At 40.2% G+C, this 19,755-nt stretch overlaps 1 protein-coding gene across 1 annotated transcript in view; it reads left to right on the top strand.

Moving 5' to 3' along the window:
• The window catches only part of LOC135113220 (uncharacterized), a 633,180-nt gene that overhangs the window by 24,737 nt on the left and 588,688 nt on the right, over nucleotides 1–19,755 (top strand). The window contains exons 2-3 of the mRNA XM_064028389.1: nucleotides 233–278; nucleotides 12,187–12,366. Coding sequence (XP_063884459.1) covers nucleotides 233–278; nucleotides 12,187–12,366 — 226 coding nt within the window. The remainder of the gene's footprint in view (nucleotides 1–232; nucleotides 279–12,186; nucleotides 12,367–19,755) is intronic.

The raw sequence follows: 19,755 nt of genomic DNA on the forward strand, positions 1-19,755 counted from the left end.
TCAAATTCAGGCCTCGGAGATCTTCACGTCTAAACACTGACATCTATGCTATCACCTCAATAAGTTCTTTTAAAGTGTTTACTTCCAGATAAAATATGAAAATTGAAAAGATGGCAGCAAATATCAGAATTTTCTTTTTTCATGTTATCCATGAAAAAACTGTAAAGAGTCAGACCTAACCAAGAAAATGCGTTCTTAATTTATATAATTTTATTTTCTTCCTTTTTTTCAGGTGGTGGTGGTGGTCGTCGTCATCGCCTTCTGCGGAGAGAATGACGGTGAGTATTTATCCTTAATTTACGTTATTTGTTCGCTTTATTTAATTGATACCAGAGCGGCTTAAATGTTATTATGAGGCGGAGATAGTAAGGAAATTGTCGTATATCATTCAAGCTTTGTTAGATCACGAGTCTGTACTAGTCGCATCATTCCTGTGTCAGTCATATTATCAAATGCTTGATTCTTCCTACGGTGATAACTGTGTTTAATTAGGAATCTTATAATTAGAATACAGCTGGTAAAGAGAAAAAAAATGCCGCACGTTTTAAACAACAGAGGAATATGTACATACGACAATCAGCGAGTGAGAGCATCAGTCAGTGACAGCCCTGCTTGTATGGTGATATTTTTACAATAACAAGAAGTAGTAGAACAAATAATGCAGGAAAATAAGACAACATTATTCAGTGAAACATAACAAGGTGGTCGTATGCATTTTAAAACACAAATCAAGAATAAGTGTTCCGAAAATTAAACCAGTTATTGCCAAAGAAAAAAAACATACAAATCATAAGGTTTCCAGTTACTGTCGTTAACAATATGTACTCGTATCTCCTGGACATCATATTCTCCAGAAAATTATTTATATACATACGAGTGTATATATATATATATATATATATATATATATATATATATATATATATATATATATATATATATATATATATATATATATATATATATATATATATATATATATATATATATATATATATATATATATATATATATATATATATATATATATATATATATAGAGAGAGAGAGAGAGAGAGAGAGAGAGAGAGAGAGAGAGTGAGAGAGAGAGAGGAGAGAGAGAGGAGAGAGAGAGAGGAGAGAGAGAGAGAGAGGGAGAGAGAGAGGAGAGAGAGAGAGAGAGAGAGAGAGAGAATTTTCCGGAAAATCCATATTTCCTGTTGCTTGTGGTCGAGAATTTCTGGATTGTACACGAGTTTCTCCTGCTATTTCTTCCTCCTCTGAGTTATTTTTGAGACTCAAAATTAGCTAGTCACTGAGACTCTTGCTTGTTGACGTCCACTCGGCGCTAGATTCTCCACACGTGTTACTCATTACTCTGACGAGGGATTCCAGTTATCAATAGTACACCTTTAAGCCCTCGCTGGATTTACTCCACTACAGCACACACGGCAGCATAAAAGTTGACAAGTAACGTGTGGACTTCTGCTATTGTTGTTATGAAGATGATAATTTCCCCAAAAAATATAATACTGTAGAATTTAATACACTGACTGCAGTATGTAAGAGAAAGCTAACTACAATATAAAAGAATAGAAGAGGTGTGATTTATCGCAACTTATCTGAGGGAAAAGGATAACTTCAACAGCATGTATGAATACTATTCTTTCTGTAGTATGAAAGGAAAACAGATAATTACAGTTTTAAAGAAGAAAAGAAAGGTGCTATCTACAGGTAACCCCCCCATTGCGTATGGGAAGAATAAAGATATTGTGTTGTTAAGGTGATGTGTTTTGTGTATAGTGTAGTGTAGATGATGATGGTATGGATTGGGTAAACACGTTCTTTAAGAAACTTATAAAAATGATGGTATGTATTACATATGTTATTAGTGGAAGACACACACACACACACACACACACACACACACACACACACACACACACACCGAGGGAGAGAGAGAGAGAGAGAGAGAGAGAGAGAGAGAGAGAGAGAGAGAGAGAGAGAGAGAGAGAGAGAGAGAGAGAGAGAGAGAGAGAGAGAGAGAGAGAGAGAGATCTTTTATTCATTTTGCTACTCGTTTTTAACTTCTACTCAGTCAGACCTATCCCAGATCTATCACTCTCTCGAACACTCACGTGTTCCCGTAGAAATAAATGGGATAATAATCTCAGTTATATACCACATGTCCATTCATTCACTCTTGTCTTAAATTTCCTCGCCCCTCTTCTCTCTCTCTCTCTCTCTCTCTCTCTCTCTCTCTCTCTCTCTCTCTCTCTCTCTCTCTCTCTCTCTCTCTCTCTCTCTCTTCTGAGGTCGCGCACAAATGTAAACACAGATATCAAGGAGCTCCTGCATCTCCCTACGAAATGCACCACCTATGCAAGTAGTATACACAGCCGTCAAGTTGGTAGAGTTACTGGATTAGTGGGGCTTTGGACTTATTAATTGGTGAAAATCAGAGCCCCTATACCTGCTGGCCCACTTCTGCACATATGCACTAGCACCCTGCAGCCCTAACCTCACTAAATTAAACCACAACCTCACAGCTTTGCCATAATTCATTATGGATTCATCAACGATTAAGACACTACTAGAGTCTTAAGAAAGAGCATACAAGAGTGCCATGGAAATGGTGGTAAAGCACATGAATGAGAGAATAATGAAGCTGAAATCCACTGTAGCTGACCTCACCATCAGCTTTGAATTCACCCAGCGAGAAACAGGAGATTTAAAGTCAAGGAACATGAGAAAGAAAAGCAAACTATCAAGTTTAAAATTGCCTGAGAAGCAGCTCCCATCAACTCATCAAAATCAGAGATTGAAAGCTAGGGAGAACGTTGTAATTTCACGGAGGACCACGGGAGACGAAACAACATTCGCATCAGGGGCATAGAGGAGCTGAGCGGCGGCGAGACGTGGGAGCAGACAGCAGAGTTGGTATTGTCTCTATTGGATAACAAGATGCAGCTGCCTGCCCTGGAGCTGAAAAGAGCTATAGGGTGGCGCAGCGCCGGGGTCATGCCAGATTTCTCACAGGTCCATATTTCTCCCGGGTGACGCCACTGCGAATGAGCACCATATCGAGGCGACAGCATCAAAACATCACCAGGTATTTTATATCTTTTTACGTATTATCAACTACTTTTTGAGGCTTTATTGGCAAATTACTATTGCCCTATTGTATGTGCAATGGGGCAAGTAAACAAGAGTAGTGAGTGATAACAGAGCATCAAAATCTTCTCCCTCTACATATGTCAAGTCCTACCACCATGTTTTATAAATACGTATTGTCAACATCGGTATGAAATTTTATTAACAAATTACTAATCCTCCATTGTCTGTGGAATATTTTAAACATAAAACATGGTGGTAGGACTTGAAATATGCAAAGGGAAAAAAATTTGGTGTTCTGTTATCATTCACTAGTCTTGTTTACTTGCTGCATTCCTATCTTAAAATATTCCACAGGCAATGAAGCATTAGTAATTTATCAATAAATATCTATAACAATGTTGATAATGTGTAAAATACATAACATGAAGGTAGGAATTGATACTTGCACAGGGAGAAAGGTTTGGTGTTCTGTTATCACTCACTGTTATTACTTTTTTTTTTTTTATGTAAGGACACTGGCAAAGGGCAACAAAAATCTAATAAAAAAATTACCACTGAAATGCCAGTCCCATAAAATGGTCAAAGCAGTGGTCAAAAATTGATGAATAAGTGTCTTGAAACCTCCCTCTTGAAAGAATTCAAGTCATAGGAAGGTGGAAATACAGAAGCAGGCAGGGAGTTCCAGAGTTTACCAGAGAAAGGGATGAATGATTGAGAATACTGGTTAACTCTTGCGTTAGAGAGGTGGACAGAATAGGGGTGAGAGAAAGAAGAAAGTCTTGTGCAGCGAGGCCGCGGAAGGAGGGGAGGCATGCAGTTAGCAAGATCAGAAGAGCAGTTACCATGAAAATAGCGGTAGAAGACAGCTAGATATGCAACATTGCGGCGGTGAGAGAGAGGCTGAAGACAGTCAGTTAGAGAAGAGGAGTTGATGAGAGGAAAAGCTTTTGATTCCATCCTGTTTAGAAGAGCAGTATGAGTGGAACCCACCCAGACATGTGAAGCATACTCCATACATGGACGGATAAGGCCCTTGTACAGAGTTAGCAGCTCGGGGGGTGAGAAAAACTGGCGGAGACGTCTCAGAACACCTAACTTCATAGAAGCTGTTTTAGCTAGACATGAGATGTGAAGTTTCCAGTTCAGATTATAAGTAAAGGACAGACCGAGGATGTTCAGTGTAGAAGAGGGAGACAGTTGAGTGTCATTGAAGAAGAGGGGATAGTTGTCTGGAAGGGTGTGTCGAGTTGATAGATGGAGGAATTGAGTTTTTGAGGCATTGAACAATACCAAGTTTGCTCTGCCCCAATCAGAAATTTTAGAAAGATCAGAAGTCAGGCGTTTTGTGGCTTCCCTGCGTGATATGTTTACCTCCTGAAGGGTTGGACGTCTATGAAAAGACGTGGAAAAGTGCAGGGTGGTATCATCAGCAAGGAGTGGATAGGACAAAAAGTTTGGTTTAGAAGATCATTAATGAATAATAAGAAGAGACTGGGTGAGAGGACAAAACCCTGAGGAACACCACTGTTAATAGATTTAGGAGAAGAACAGTGACCGTCTACCACAGCAGCAATAGAACGGTCAGAAAGGAAACTTGAGATGAAGTTACAGAGAGAAGGATAGAAACCGTAGGAGGGTAGTTTGGAAATCAAAGCTTTGTGCCAGACTCTATCAAAGGCTTTTGATATGTCCAAGGCAACAGCAAAAGTTTCACCAAAATCTCTAAAAGAGGATGACCAAGACTCAGTAAGGAAAGCCAAAAGATCACCAGTAGAGCGGCCTTGATGGAACCCATACTGGCGATCAGATAGAAGGTTGTGAAGTGATAGATGTTTAAGAATCTTCCTGTTGAGGATAGATTCAAAAACTTTAGATAAGCAGGAAATTAAAGCAATAGGACGGTAGTTTGAGGGATTAGAGCGGTCACCCTTTTTAGGAACAGGTTGAATGTAGGCAAACTTCCAGCAAGAAGGAAAGGTAGATGTTGACAGACAGAGCTGAAAGAGTTTGACTAGGCAAGATGCAAGCACAGAGGCACAGTTTCGGAGAACAATAGGAGGGACCCCATCAGGTCCATAAGCCTTCCGAGGGTTTAGGCCAGCGAGGGCATGGAAAACATCAGTGCGAAGAATTTTAATAGGTGGCATGAAGTAGTCAGAGGGTGGAGGAGAGGGAGGAACAAGCCCAGAATCGTCCAAGGTAGATGTTGGGCTTTAGAAATAGATGTGATAGCAGTGGTGCCATCTGGTTGAAGTAGAGGAGGGAAAGAAGAAGAAGCAAAGTTATTGGAGATATTTTTGGCTAGATGCCAGAAATCACGAGGGGAGTTAGATCTTGAAAGGTTTTGACATTTTCTGTTAATGAAGGAGTTTTTGGCTAGTTGGAGAACAGACTTGGCATGGTTCCGGGCAGAAATATAAAGTGCATGAGATTCTGGTGATGGAAGGTTTAAGTACCTTTTGTGGGCCACCCCTCTATCATGTATAGCACGAGAACAAGCTGTGTTAAACCAAGGTTTAGAAGGTTTAGGACGAGAAAAAGAGTAAGGAATGTACGCCTCCATGCCAGACACTATCACCTCTGTTATGCGCTCAGCACACAAAGACGGGTCTCTGACACGGAAGCAGTAGTCATTCCAAGGAAAATCAGCAAAATACCTCCTCAGGTCCCCCCAACTAGCAGAGGCAAAACGCCAGAGGCACCTTCGCTTAGGGGGATCCTGAGGAGGGATTGGAGTGATAGGACAAGATAAATATATGATATTGTGATCGGAGGAGCCCACGGAGAAGAAAGGGTGACAGCATAAGCAGAAGGATTAGAGGTCAGGAAAAGGTCAAGAATGTTGGGCGTATCTCCAAGACGGTCAGGAATGCGAGTAGGATGTTGCACCAATTGCTCTAGGTCATGGAGGATAGCAAAGTTGTAGGCTAGTTCACCAGGATGGTTAGTGAAGGGAGAGGAAAGCCAAAGCTGGTGGTGAACATTGAAGTCTCCAAGAATGGAGATCTCTGCAAAAGGGAAGAGGGTCAGAATGTGCTCCACTTTGGAAGTTAAGTAGTCAAAGAGTTTCTTATAGTCAGAGGAGTTAGGAGAGAGGTATACAGCACAGATAAATTTAGTATGAGAATGACTCTGTAGTCGTAGCCAGATGGTGGAAAACTCGGAAGATTCAAGAGCGTGGGCATGAGAGCAGGTTAAGTCATTGCGCACATAAACGCAGCATCCAGCTTTGGATCGAAAATGAGGATAAAGAATGTAGGAGGGAACTGAAAAGGGGATACTGTCAGTTGCCTCAGACACCTGAGTTTCAGTGAGGAAAAGAAGATGAAGTTTAGAAGAGGAGAGGTGGTGTTCTACAGATTGAAAATTAGATCTTAGACCGCGAATGTTGCAAAAATTAATGAAGAAAAAGTTGAGGGGGGTGTCAAGACACTTAGGGTCGTCGACAGAAAGGCAGTCCGACCTGGGGACATTTATGGTCCCCTCCCCAGATTGGGACTCCGAGGCTGGTGTAGGAGTCGCCATGATTTTAACATTTTTGAGTGAAGGGTGTGTGTGTTATTAGGTGCTTGTAGTTTTGTGTGGAGGAAGAGAGTTGTCTTTAGAGGGCAGGCTGTGACTGCCCCCTTGTGTTGTAAGACATAAAGGGAAACGTTCAGTGAGGTCACAGCTGGGTTTAATTATAAGTTCACAGAACCCCCTGAACAGTGCTTTAGACCTCACTGGGAGTAATTATCGTTTCGGCAGGTGTCTACTGCCTCCTCCTCCAAAAATATATATATATATATATATATATATATATATATATATATATATATATATATATATATATATATATATATATATATATATATATATATATATATATATATATATATATATATAACGAAGTTCCGAGACACAACTCTGGCTGCTTCTGCATTTCCACCTTCCTCTGACTTGAATTCCTTCAAGAGGGAGGTTTCAAGACACTTATCCTTCAATTTTTTGACTACCGCTTCGCACCCTATTCGGGGACCGGCATCTCAGTGGGATTTTTTATTTTTTTTTTTTATTGGAGTTTTGTTACCTTTGGAGGAATCCTACACAAAGAACTAGTGAACATAAAGGTAAATTGAGACGTACACAGAAATAACGATCTTATCCCACCTTTCTCTTGCAGTGAGAACACACTCACACGAACATGACCACCCTTTTTTCGGAAAAAAAGACCTCAGAATATCACATAAAGCAGATGCACACACAGACATTAAAATGTCCCAACTATACCTTTTATAAACCTTTGCTCGGAACTTCGGCTTCTGAACTAGTCGAGCTCACTCTCACAACACTACCCTTTGTCGCACCCTCGAGTCCGACTAACCTGGTGTGCACCCTCGACTGCACACCAAGTTAGTTTTACTGAGATTTCACTTACTCTTACGATACATATCACTATTGCTTCATATTTTATCTTTGCCGCTTTTATTTCTTTTAGTCAACAATGTGACCCACCGTCATACATATGTCGGATTTTTTGTTTTTTACTTTATTTTTATTATGCCTTTTACGAGTTATAATTTCTTGTTCTTATTCTAAAATTGTATCTTTATGTATTGTATTAAATATAATCATATATCTTAGCCTGAAGATACTTTCTGTGAAGGATAAATGTTGCAGGTAATAAAATGAAGAAAAAAAAATGGATGTATAATTTATTTTTATGACAAGCGTAATAATAATAATAATGATGATAATAATATTAATAATAATAATAATAATAATAATAACAATAATTATAATAATAATAATAATAATAATAATAATAATAATATTTTCTCTTCTTTTTCTTATAATAATAATAATAATAATAATAATGATAATAATAGTAATAATAATAATGATAATAATAATTATTATTATTATTATTATTATTATTATTATTATTATTATTATTATTATTATTATCATTATTATTATTATTATTATTATTATTATTATTATTATTATTATTATTATTAGCACTACTACTATTATCATAATAACAACAATTATGATGAAAATCACACCCAATCAGCGACTAGGGACAGTTACCATCATCAACCAATCATATCGCAATGAATCTTATAGCCGTCCGGTCAGCACACACACACACACACACACACACTTTCACCTGATCAATAATTCCTACTTGGTTACTACAACAGTGAATCACGCTCCCCACTTCACCCTTACCAACTTAATCTAACGCCTCTCACTTCTGCCACCCCCCAGATCTGAGCACCAATTACCCCTCCCCGTCATCCCGTACCACCGCTTCACTGTGTCACATATTTCACTCTGGCATATATTCACACTCACCACACCCACCACTACATACATATTACTTATTCCTGCCACCTACACCCTCTCCTCAATGCCATATCTTTTTTATCAATGTCAAAAAGCTCTCATTCTCGCTCCGCATCCCCTCAGGCTCTGTATTCCATTCCTGTCCACTCTGTATTTGCGAATGCTTGTATCTCTCTTTTCTCTGTAGCTGTGTATGTGTGTGTGTGTGTGTGTGTGTGTGTGTGTGTGTGTGTGTGTGTGTGTGTGTTATACTACTACTAATGGCAACAACAAAAACAACGAGAGAGAGAGAGAGAGAGAGAGAGAGAGAGAGAGAGAGAGAGAGAGAGAGAGAGAGAGAGAGAGAGAGAGAGAGAGAGAGAGAGGGGGGGGGGAGAAAGGAGGTACATAAGAATAAATAGGTTAAGGGGATCTGTGGAAAGGGAAGGTAGATTGTGTTGGTGAACCAGTAGCAAATGGTTGATAGATGAAACATTAAGGAAGGATTTATAGGTGTAGCTACACACACACACACACACACACACACACCAATTATTTTCGCTTGGTCTCATTATCGGTTGTTTTTGTTACGTTCAGTACTTTATTGTAAAACGGGTGTGTCATTAACGGAAGCAAGTGCAGTGCAGTAAAGTGTTTATTCATATCTATACACGCACCTCACTCACACCTCAGTGGTTCTTACACCCAGCCACACTGATATGACAGGACACCAAACTACGCCTTGCTTTTCCCAACCATTATTTGTACACTCAAACCAGGCCATTAACTGGTACACCCACTTTCACACCCATACTTAGTGTGAGTACTACATCAACAACAACAACAGCAACAACAACAACAACAACAACAACAACAACAACAACAACAACAACAACAACAACTACTACTACTACTACTACTACTACTACTACTACTACTACCAGTAAAACCCCTCGGAAGGCGATTGACGAACGAAGCTGTCAGTAATGCATCAGTGGAAGGGGTATTTCAATGAGAGAGAGAGAGAGAGAGAGAGAGAGAGAGAGAGTGGCAATTTCAGGCACCTCGCACATCGTGCACTTGCCTAATATTCAAATCCTTCTAGGTCAAAACTTTGCACGAGCCTAATGGTTGTGCTGTATACCGTTGGATAGGAAATTTCATTCTCCGTTCAGTGTTAGGTGTCCGCTCTTACTGAGACAAAAAAAAACAAAGTTTGTGAAAGTTGCAGAAAACTGACGGTCGATTTATAAAAAAGTTAACATACTCTTCCTTCGTGGAATTCAAATAACAATCAGTTGACAAGATTACATGGAAACTACGTGAAAATTTACATATGTTACATATCATAAGATTCTTTACCGATTCCATGTCAGTGTCACATGCTTCACCAACAGCATCCTGAAATGTTTCGTTCAACGGGTTTGAACAATGAAGACTAGAAGTGGTATTACATTGGCAGAAGGCGCTATAAGCAATATCTGCCTTGTGACAAGAACATCGTCGAGTAACGCATGCACCTATGGAGCTGCAACAAAACAAATTTAACACCCTTTTAGGGCCAGCCAGAGTGCCAGGTGTAAGTGTAACCGGAAAGAGGATGTGATTTTCATGGTCTGCCTTCCATCTAAATTCTAAGGAGTACAGACCCCGGGTAGACGTTTGCAGTGATGCCTTCCACAGACAAGCTTGATTATGTGCTCTCCTAACATGCATTCGAAATGCATTAGAGCTGAGTGGAAGTAAAGCTAATCTAAATTTCTGAAATTTTCTTCTTGCAGTTTTATGTTGCCACACACGGAATCGAACATTCGACAATATGCCTAGGGCCTTACTTTCGCAACAGATGGCAATGAATGCAACAGCTTTGGTTTCCAAGATTTCTTCGTTTTGATCAGTGTCTCCCAGGAGGAGAGAAAAGTTCCTTTTGTTTAACCACTTTCAAACTTTCACTTTTCCAATCTCAAACAGAGTATTCACCGTGTTACAGCCTGTAAAGGCTGACACCTATATTGACAACATTCTTTGATGAACGAGTTGGAAACATGAAAATATTACTATGGAGACCATCAGATGCAAAGAAATGAGGCAGAAGGACAAGCATGTCGGTATCGTCACAAATGACATGTATGGTTTCCTGGGTCTCCCAGACAATATTGATTATATGGTTTGCTATGATGATGCTCTGCTTCTTCATGTGTTACAATTAAGTCAGATTAGAGTCTATGTGTCGCTGATAACCTCGCTCCCCGCACATCACCTCTCTCTCTCTCTCTCTCTCTCTCTCTCTCTCTCTCTCTCTCTCTCTCTCTCTCTCTCTCTCCATTGTGAATTTCGTTTAAATGTGATCTTCTTTTAGATATAATATTTCCCTTAAACTATGATGTTATATTTTCATTCTTTTGTTACGACTTTTTTCCACACCATCATCCAGGTAGAAGTCAAGGCATGTTGGTGGCTTTCGTTGTTCGGGGAACAGCTATTGAGGGGTCAAATAATGACCTGTTAGCCTTTTCTTCCAAAAAATATTTATTTACTAAGTAAATAAGCTCCTTTCTCGGCTGTAATGACGAGAGCGAGCGGGAGAGGTAGCTTCCATCCTGGCTGGCGGCGCGAGAGGACGTGACCATGAATTAACACGGTTAGTCTGGCTGTGTGACCTCACTTGGTCACCCATGGAGACGTGACAACGCCTGGAGGAAACGTTGTCAAGTATTGTGGTGTTTGCAAAAAACAATGCAAGTATCATTGAGAAAAAAAAAAAACAATTACACTAACTTGCCTTTTTTTAGAGCATCATAGTGTATATATATATACAACATTTAATTATGAGGTAGGAAGTACGTGACATGAGGTGTGTCTTTGTATAAGTGTGGCAGCGCCGCAGGCCGGGGAATCCCCAGAAAGGACACCTAAACGCTCAATTCAAAATAGTGAGACCATAGTCTTCATTTCTCAAACCCGTTCTACAAAACATTTCAGGATGCCGTTGGTGAAGCATGTGACACTGGCATGGAATCATGCTAAAGAAACTTATGATATGAAATAAATATAAATTTCCATGTAGTTTCCATGTAGTCATGTCAACTGATTGTTATTTTTATTCTACGAAGTAAGTTATGATTTCTCTGGTGCTGGTTTCTTTGTTTGTCAATCCGTCTGCCTGTTAACATGATATCTCATCTTTCATGAACATATTTTTATGGAAGGTTGTGTGTAGGTAGACCTTGATATAAGGAACGGGATTTAGTTTTGGAGCAGATCTTGTTCTGGATGTGTAACCATTGTTATTTTTTGTTGAATAACTTCAAAGAGGCTATTATAGCATTTATTTTATTTAAAAATCCAAAAGGTAGTTAATAATAGCAACTTGTACAAATACCATATACTTGGATACCTGAGCACTGCTTGTTGAAGCATGAAATCATTTGAATATGAGTATAATTAAGCAATTTTTTTTTATGATATACAGTTCTATTATAATCATAAATTAAATCATTGATCTCATAAGACCCATATTTCAAATAGTGTATGAAAAATATCAGTGAAAAAATAAACATTTGGGAACCATTGTTAAAAATATATTTCATGGCGGCCATCTCGGACGCCATCTTGAATTTCCCAAAACGCTCAATAATGCCAACTGGGCATCATTCAGATCCTTATTCTACACAACTTCCTCTGCCAAAATTAGTCATAACCTGCTTGGCGCGTATTTTTACAAGGTTCACTACCTTCCTGCTGAACAATATAAGAACACAGGCTCATTTTTTTTATCAGCTGCCATGTTCCTGGACTGCTATGAAGTGGACGCCAACAACCCCGCCGTGCACTTCACCCTTGCCTTCGGCCCTGCTGACGGTATAGACATTGCTACCATATGTCCCAACACCTGCCTTCAGAATGGAGTTCCTCTCTCCGGCATCGCTGAGGGTATCTTCTGCTTTTGTAGCGCCAATGGTGAGTACTTGTGACAGTGGTACTTACGGTTTAGCATACACGCCAGATGGCCTTGCTACACAAAACTTTCTAGTCACTATCACCTTATTTGTTGCATTTTATTCATGCAATAGTTAATGATCTTTAGTCTTTCGTCTTTTTCACTAATACACTCAATTATCTGCTGTTTATTTGTTTTTTCTTCCTTTTGCTTTTTTAAGACCGGTCCACTCCAGGAAACATTGTTTGAAAATAAAGTTTTGCAAAGTTTCCAAACAATTTCAAAGGAGTTTGCAAACATTTTGGAAACCGTTAGCAACAATCTTGAAAACAGTTTGAAAACATTTGAGAAACAGTTTGAAAACTTTTGAGATACACTTCAGAAACAACTTAAAAACACTTGAGAAACATTTTGGAAATAATTCATGGAAGTGTTCTGAAAATATTTTGGAAACAGTTTGGAAATATTTGAGAAACAGTATGGAAACATTTGAGAAAGTTTGGAAACTAACCTTGTTTCCACACAATATTTCTTGATGTGGACATACCTTAAAGACTTTAACTGTTTCAAAGAAAGGAGTGCCAAGATACTTTTTATACTAGAGTAGCCACCCCTGTTCGGAACTTTCATTTAACAATTTAGTGGAAACAACAATGAAGTGGCTTTTTCTCCCTTTTTTGTGTAATATTTACATAATTATGGTAGGATGTCCATGTACATATTATAAGTTCATTTTCCTTTTATTATTATTAACATTACTACTATTATTTATCATTTATGTATTAAATTCGTATGTAAGACGCTTCTCGTTATCCTTTTGCGGATGATGTCCCGCGCGCCTCCTGAATCAGCGGCCGGCCTCTAGGCCATCAAATCAAATCTTTGTACCTGGCGTCCTTAAAAAAAAAAATAAATAAATAAAAAATTATATATATATATATATATATATATATATATATATATATATATATATATATATATATATATATATATATATATATATATATATATATATATATATATATATATATATATATATATATATATATATATATATATATATACGAGTATATATAAGCCTTTTCAGGCGGTGTTTAATGTCTTCCTTTGGACCTAAACCATTACTACAAGTGCTAGCTAATCACATAGTACATAAATGATGGAAGTGCTGGTTCCACAGTGCTTCCTGTGACGGTTTTGCTGTTTCCGTGGCTGTCCTGTTCCTCTCAGCCCTTTGTTTATTGTCCCATCCGCGCTCCACACCCACTACGTGCTCCCAGCCTCGTGCCTTGCCCATACCTTGTCGCGCCGCTGTTCCTGCCCTTGGTCATACTCTTGTGCGTTGTCAGTCTCGTTGTGTCTACTTTTTGTGTACACTTCTTGTTTTTTGTTTTGTTTTTTTCATTGTATCTTTCTTGTGTGTATTTCTTTGGTATATGTTTTCAAGAAGAGGCAATTCTACCTTGTCTAATAATTCTAGCACTGCTCCTAATCTTCCTGCTTCTACTGTTCCTGTTGCTGCCACTATGGTTCCTCCATCTGCCTTCACTATTAAACTACTGCACCAGGATCCTACCATCAAAAAGTCTGGGGATGAGGATCCCGAGTACTCATTTTTACAGCAATGTGAGGACTTAATGACTAACAGTAGCATTACTTCTGGGGAAGACAAGATGTCTTTTGCTCATTCACAACTGCTTCCAGGTTCCCTTCCCTTTACCATGATGCCGGCTAGGTTCTTTAAGCCCTGGGCGCTTTAAAAATTATTACATTGAATTTTACAGTAATTTTTTTGCAAGCCTCTAGAGCTTCACGGACTCACAATTAATTTCTATGGGCTTTTCGTTATGCTTTATCACTTACAGCGCAGCCTGGAAATGTAGGTCACATGGTTGGTCAACTTCATGCTACTGATTACACACAAGACGTCATTGAGTTTTTGAAGTCTGGAAATTGGGTACAAAATGGTCAATGAGTCTAGATAACCCACAAATCTTCTTAGATTTCACGAGTTATGTTAATCGTCTTACTCCTCAGGAAAGATGTGTTGCTTCTACACTGACACCCTTTTCGATTTTGCCATGAAAATCAGTAATAAAATGCAGGAATTGCCTCATCCTCATAGCCATTCTGACCCTCTTCCCTTTTGCAGAGATCTCCATTCTTGGAGACTTCAATGTTCACCACCAGCTTTGACTTTCCTCTCCGTTCACTGACCATCCTGGTGAACTATCCTACAACTTTGCTATCCTCCATGACCTAGAGCAATTGGTGCAACACCCTACTCGTATTCCTGACCGTCTTGGAGATACGCCCAACATTCTTGACCTTTTCCTGACCTCTAATCCTTCTGCTTATGCTGTCACCCTTTCTTCTCCGTTGGGCTCCTCCGATCACAATCTCATATTTTTATCCTTTCCTATCACTCCAATCCCTCCTCAGGATCCCCTTAAGCGAAGGTGCCTCTGGCGTTTTGCCTCTGCTAGTTGGGGGGACCTGAGGAGGTATTTTGCTGATTTTCCTTGGAATGACTACTGCTTCCGTGTCAGAGACCCGTCTTTGTGTGCTGAGCGCATAACAGAGGTGATAGTGTCTGGCATGGAGGCGTACATTCCTCACTCTTTTTCTCGTCCTAAACCTTCTAAACCTTGGTTTAACACAGCTTGTTCTCGTGCTATACATGATAGAGAGGTGGCCCACAAAAGGTACTTAAGCCTTCCATCACCAGAATCTCATGCACTTTATATTTCTGCCCGGAACCATGCCAAGTCTGTTCTCCAACTAGCCAAAAACTCCTTCATTAACAGAAAATATCAAAACCTTTCAAGATCTAACTCCCCTCGTGACTTCTGGCATCTAGCCAAAAATACCTCCAATAACTTTGCTTCTTCTTTCCCTCCTCTACTTCAACCAGATGGCACCACTGCTATCACATCTATTTCTAAAGCTGAACACTTTACTCAAACCTGTGCTAAAAACTCTACCTTGGACGACTCTGGGCTTTTTCCTCCCTCTCCTCCACCCTCTGACTACTTCATGCCACCTATTAAAATTCTTCGCAATTATGTTTTCCATGCCCTCGCTGGCCTAAACCCTCGGAAGGCTTATGGACCTGATGGGGTCCCTCCTATTGTTCTCCGAAACTGTGCCTCCGTGCTTGCACCTTGCCTAGTCAAACTCTTTCAGCTCTGTCTGTCAACATCTACCTTTCCTTCTTGCTGGAAGTTTGCCTACATTCAACCTGTTCCTAAAAAGGGTGACCGCTCTAATCCCTCAAACTACCGTCCTATTGCTTTAATTTCCTGCTTATCTAAAGTTTTTGAATCTATCCTCAACAGGAAGATTCTTAAACATCTATCACTTCACATCCTTCTATCTGATCGCCAGTATGGGTTCCGTCAAGGCCGCTCTACTGGTGATCTTCTGGCTTTCCTTACTGAGTCTTGGTCATCCTCTTTTAGAGATTTTGGTGAAACTTTTGCTGTTGCCTTGGACATATCAAAAGCCTTTGATAGAGTCTGGCACAAAGCTTTGATTTCCAAACTACCCTCCTACGGTTTCTATCCTTCTCTCTGTAACTTCATCTCAAGTTTCCTTTCTGACCGTTCTATTGCTGCTGTGGTAGACGGCCACTGTTCTTCTCCTAAATCTATTAACAGTGGTGTTCCTCAGGGTTCTGTCCTGTCACCCACTCTCTTCTTATTATTCATTAATGATCTTCTAAACCAAACTTCTTGTCCTATCCACTCCTACGCTGATGATACCACCCTGCACTTTTCCACGTCTTTTCATAGACGTCCAACCCTTCAGGAGGTAAACATATCACGCAGGGAAGCCACAGAACGTCTGACTTCTGATCTTTCTAAAATTTCTGATTGGGGCAGAGCAAACTTGGTATTGTTCAATGCCTCAAAAACTCAATTCCTCCATCTATCAACTCGACACAACCTTCCAGATAACTATCCCCTCTTCTTCAATGACACCCAACTGTCCCCCTCTTCTACACTGAACATCCTCGGTCTGTCCTTTACTTATAATCTGAACTGGAAACTTCACATCTCATGTCTAGCTAAAACAGCTTCTATGAAGTTAGGTGTTCTGAGACGTCTCCGCCAGTTTTTCTCACCCCCCCAGCTGCTAACTCTGTACAAGGGCCTTATCCGTCCATGTATGGAGTATGCTTCACATGTCTGGGGGGGTTCCACTCATACTGCTGTTCTAGACAGGGTGGAATCAAAAGCTTTTCGTCTCATCAACTCCTCTCCTCTAACTGACTGTCTTCAGCCTCTCTCTCACCGCCGCAATGTTGCATATCTAGCTGTCTTCTACCGCTATTTTCATGCTAACTGTTCTTCTGATCTTGCTAACTGCATGCCTCCCCTCCTTCCGCGGCCTCGCTGCACAAGACTTTCTTCTTTCTCTCACCCCTATTCTGTCCACCTCTCTAACGCAAGAGTTAACCAGTATTCTCAATCATTCATCCCTTTCTCTGGTAAACTCTGGAACTCCCTGCCTGCTTCTGTATTTCCACCTCCCTACTTGAATTCCTTCAAGAGGGAGGTTTCAAGACACTTATCCACCAATTTTTTACTATTTTTTTTATTAGATTTTTGTTGCTCTTGGCCAGTATCCTTCCTACATAAAAAAAAAAAAAAAAAGCCTGTCACCTGTTGTTAGTGACCCATCTCCTTCTCCTTCACCTTCATCTCCACCTCAGACGTCCCTCATCGAACATGTTTCATCTCAAGTGCTGCCTTCATCCTTGCGTCCAGTTTTATCATGCACTTATTGTCACAAAGATGATCACACCTACTCATATTTCTTCCTTCGTTTAAAAAGACCTCAAGTCTCTTCTCTCATCTTCTCCACTCAAGCGTGGTGTGTCTTCTAAACAGTTTACAGGCCACTCTCTTACTAAACCTTCATCACCTGGCTGTCGTGTCCATTTTCGTTTCTCTCCTCAGACAATATATATGCTCACCGTCTTCAGCCCCAAGACCTCACATGCCTCTTGAGCATCCGTCTAAATTCTGTCTTGTTGATTGCCTAGATAACCACACATCAGAGGAATGTTTCCAAATTCTAGAATTGCAGCGAGAGCAAGTTATGACGACCTCTCAGTCAAATTTTCAGAGATGTCAAACTCAAACCTGGAAAGATTAGTACCTGGTCTGCCATCTTGTTCTGAGCAGTCTCTCTCTCTCTCTCTCTCTCTCTCTCTCTCTCTCTTTGATTAGAGAGGGCGCTGTTTAGCTGACGCCAGGGCACTGTGTGTGCTCCAAACCTTTTTAAAATTTTTTAACTTTATGAGCTTTTTAACAAGAGACACACTGAAACGACATCTTCATGAAGTATTGGAGAATCTGGTTATACCTTCTTTGCATTGGACAGTGGAATATATCGTGGAATAAAGTGCAAAATATAAGTGGTGGCCTTGGTGGTAGTGACAGTGGCTCAAATATCAACATGGCGGCAAATCATCACAATAATACGAACCGTGTAAGTACTACCTCAGAGATCACTCTTTCAGTGCCAATAACATATTCAAGAAGTGACTTATTAAGAAAACAGTTTCGTTGCTCCAAGTTACACACGAGAATAATTGCATTGCTAAAGAAAAAAGGTATATATAGAAATAGAGGTAGAAGGGGAGGTAAGCATATTAGACGAAACATTTTGACAAGAGTTACGAACCGTAGTGAAAAAAATGAAACGGAAGTGAAACCCAATGAATCACGAGTGTTGATAACGCCACCTATTGTGAAAATAGACAAACACAAAGCACGAGCACCACCCGCACTACTTATCACCAACCCACAGAGCCTCACAAATGTATACGAGGAATTTTATGCGCAAGTTCGAAAGCTTCAACCGGACATTGTTGGCGTCAGCGAGACCTGGTTCTCGGAAAACAAGCCAGCTCATCAGTATTCTTTACCAGGTTATGAACTTTTTCATAAGGATCGTGTCTCAAGAGGTGGGGGAGTAGCACTTTACGTGAAGGATACTTTCGTGACCAAAAACATTGAAATTGCAGTGCCGGAAAATGTCGAGTGTGTATGGGTTGTTATTGAACAAAAATTTGCCCAACAAATAAAACGGTTGTGTATGTGCTGTGTATACCATCCCCCTGCGGCAGCCTCACACGACGATCTTGTGGAGCATCTTATTACAACCACGGACACTTTACGCTCCAACTATACTGACATGCGTACAGTTATTATGGGGGACTGTAACAATCTGAACGTCGCTAACATTATGACCAACTTAGAACTCAGATGCATAGTTAATCAGCCAACACACGGTAATTCAATGATTGACCTAATTCTGACGGATGCAGAATTTTACACAACCAGTAGTGTTCATCCACCCATAGGACTTAGTAGACATCTGTGTGTGCTGTGTCAACCCGAGGCGCCACCCGCCCCACCACCCTATACTGTGAGGGTGTACCGGCCATTCCTCGACTCATCCGTCCGAAGCTTCGGTCAGTGGATCACGGCAGAGGACTGGAGTGCCGTACTAAGTGTGCAGGACGTGGACGAGGCGGCGGACTTGTTGGAGGGCATGGTGAGGCAGCAGGACGAGGTACACTTCCCGGAGCAGCAGCAGCGAATGCGGCGGGAAAACAAACCGTGGATAACCGCCAGGATACTCCGGCTTATGGACCAGAGACGTCGTGCTTACAGCAGGGGCAGGATGGGCAAGTGGAGGTTGTTATACCTTAGAGTAAAAGCCGAAATAAAAGCAGCAAAGAAGGCAACAGCACTCAGTATTGAGGAAAATAACATAAATTCTGTACATTTCTCCAAGAATTTAAGATGCATACTAGGAACTCAGAAAAAGAAACTTAATATCCCTTTTTTAGATCATTTAGATACTCAGATTATTGGAGAAAAAATCAAGCAACATTTTACCAATATATGCACAACCCTCCCATCACTTGACCATTCACAACTACCTAGTTTTTTTACCAATCAGTGACACCACTTCAATAGATCGTATCAGTGTGTACAAATCATTAAAACAACTTAAGATTACAAAAGCTTCTCCACCTGGATCATTACCAAAGAGGCTCATTAAGGAATTTGCCTATGAAATTAGCCTTCCCCTCACTTATGTATACAACCTTTGTCTGAGCAATGGCATCTTTCCCAGTAGATGGAAAGAAGCGACAATAGTAGCTTTACCCAAGAAAAAGGTAATTTCCCAGCTAGGAGATTTACGACCATTGTCACTCACACCGGACTTGGGCAAAATATTGGAAGGGTATGTAGCTGTGTTGGTATTAGAAGACATTCGTCCCAATTTAGACCCATTTCAGTATGGAAACCTTAAAGGTAAATCTACCAGTCACTGTCTAGTCATGCTTTTAAACTCAGTTTTAAAGGGCCTTGATGTATCAAAGA

This window comes from Scylla paramamosain, chromosome 25, assembly GCF_035594125.1.
Source record: "Scylla paramamosain isolate STU-SP2022 chromosome 25, ASM3559412v1, whole genome shotgun sequence".
Lineage (NCBI taxonomy): Eukaryota > Metazoa > Arthropoda > Malacostraca > Decapoda > Portunidae > Scylla > Scylla paramamosain.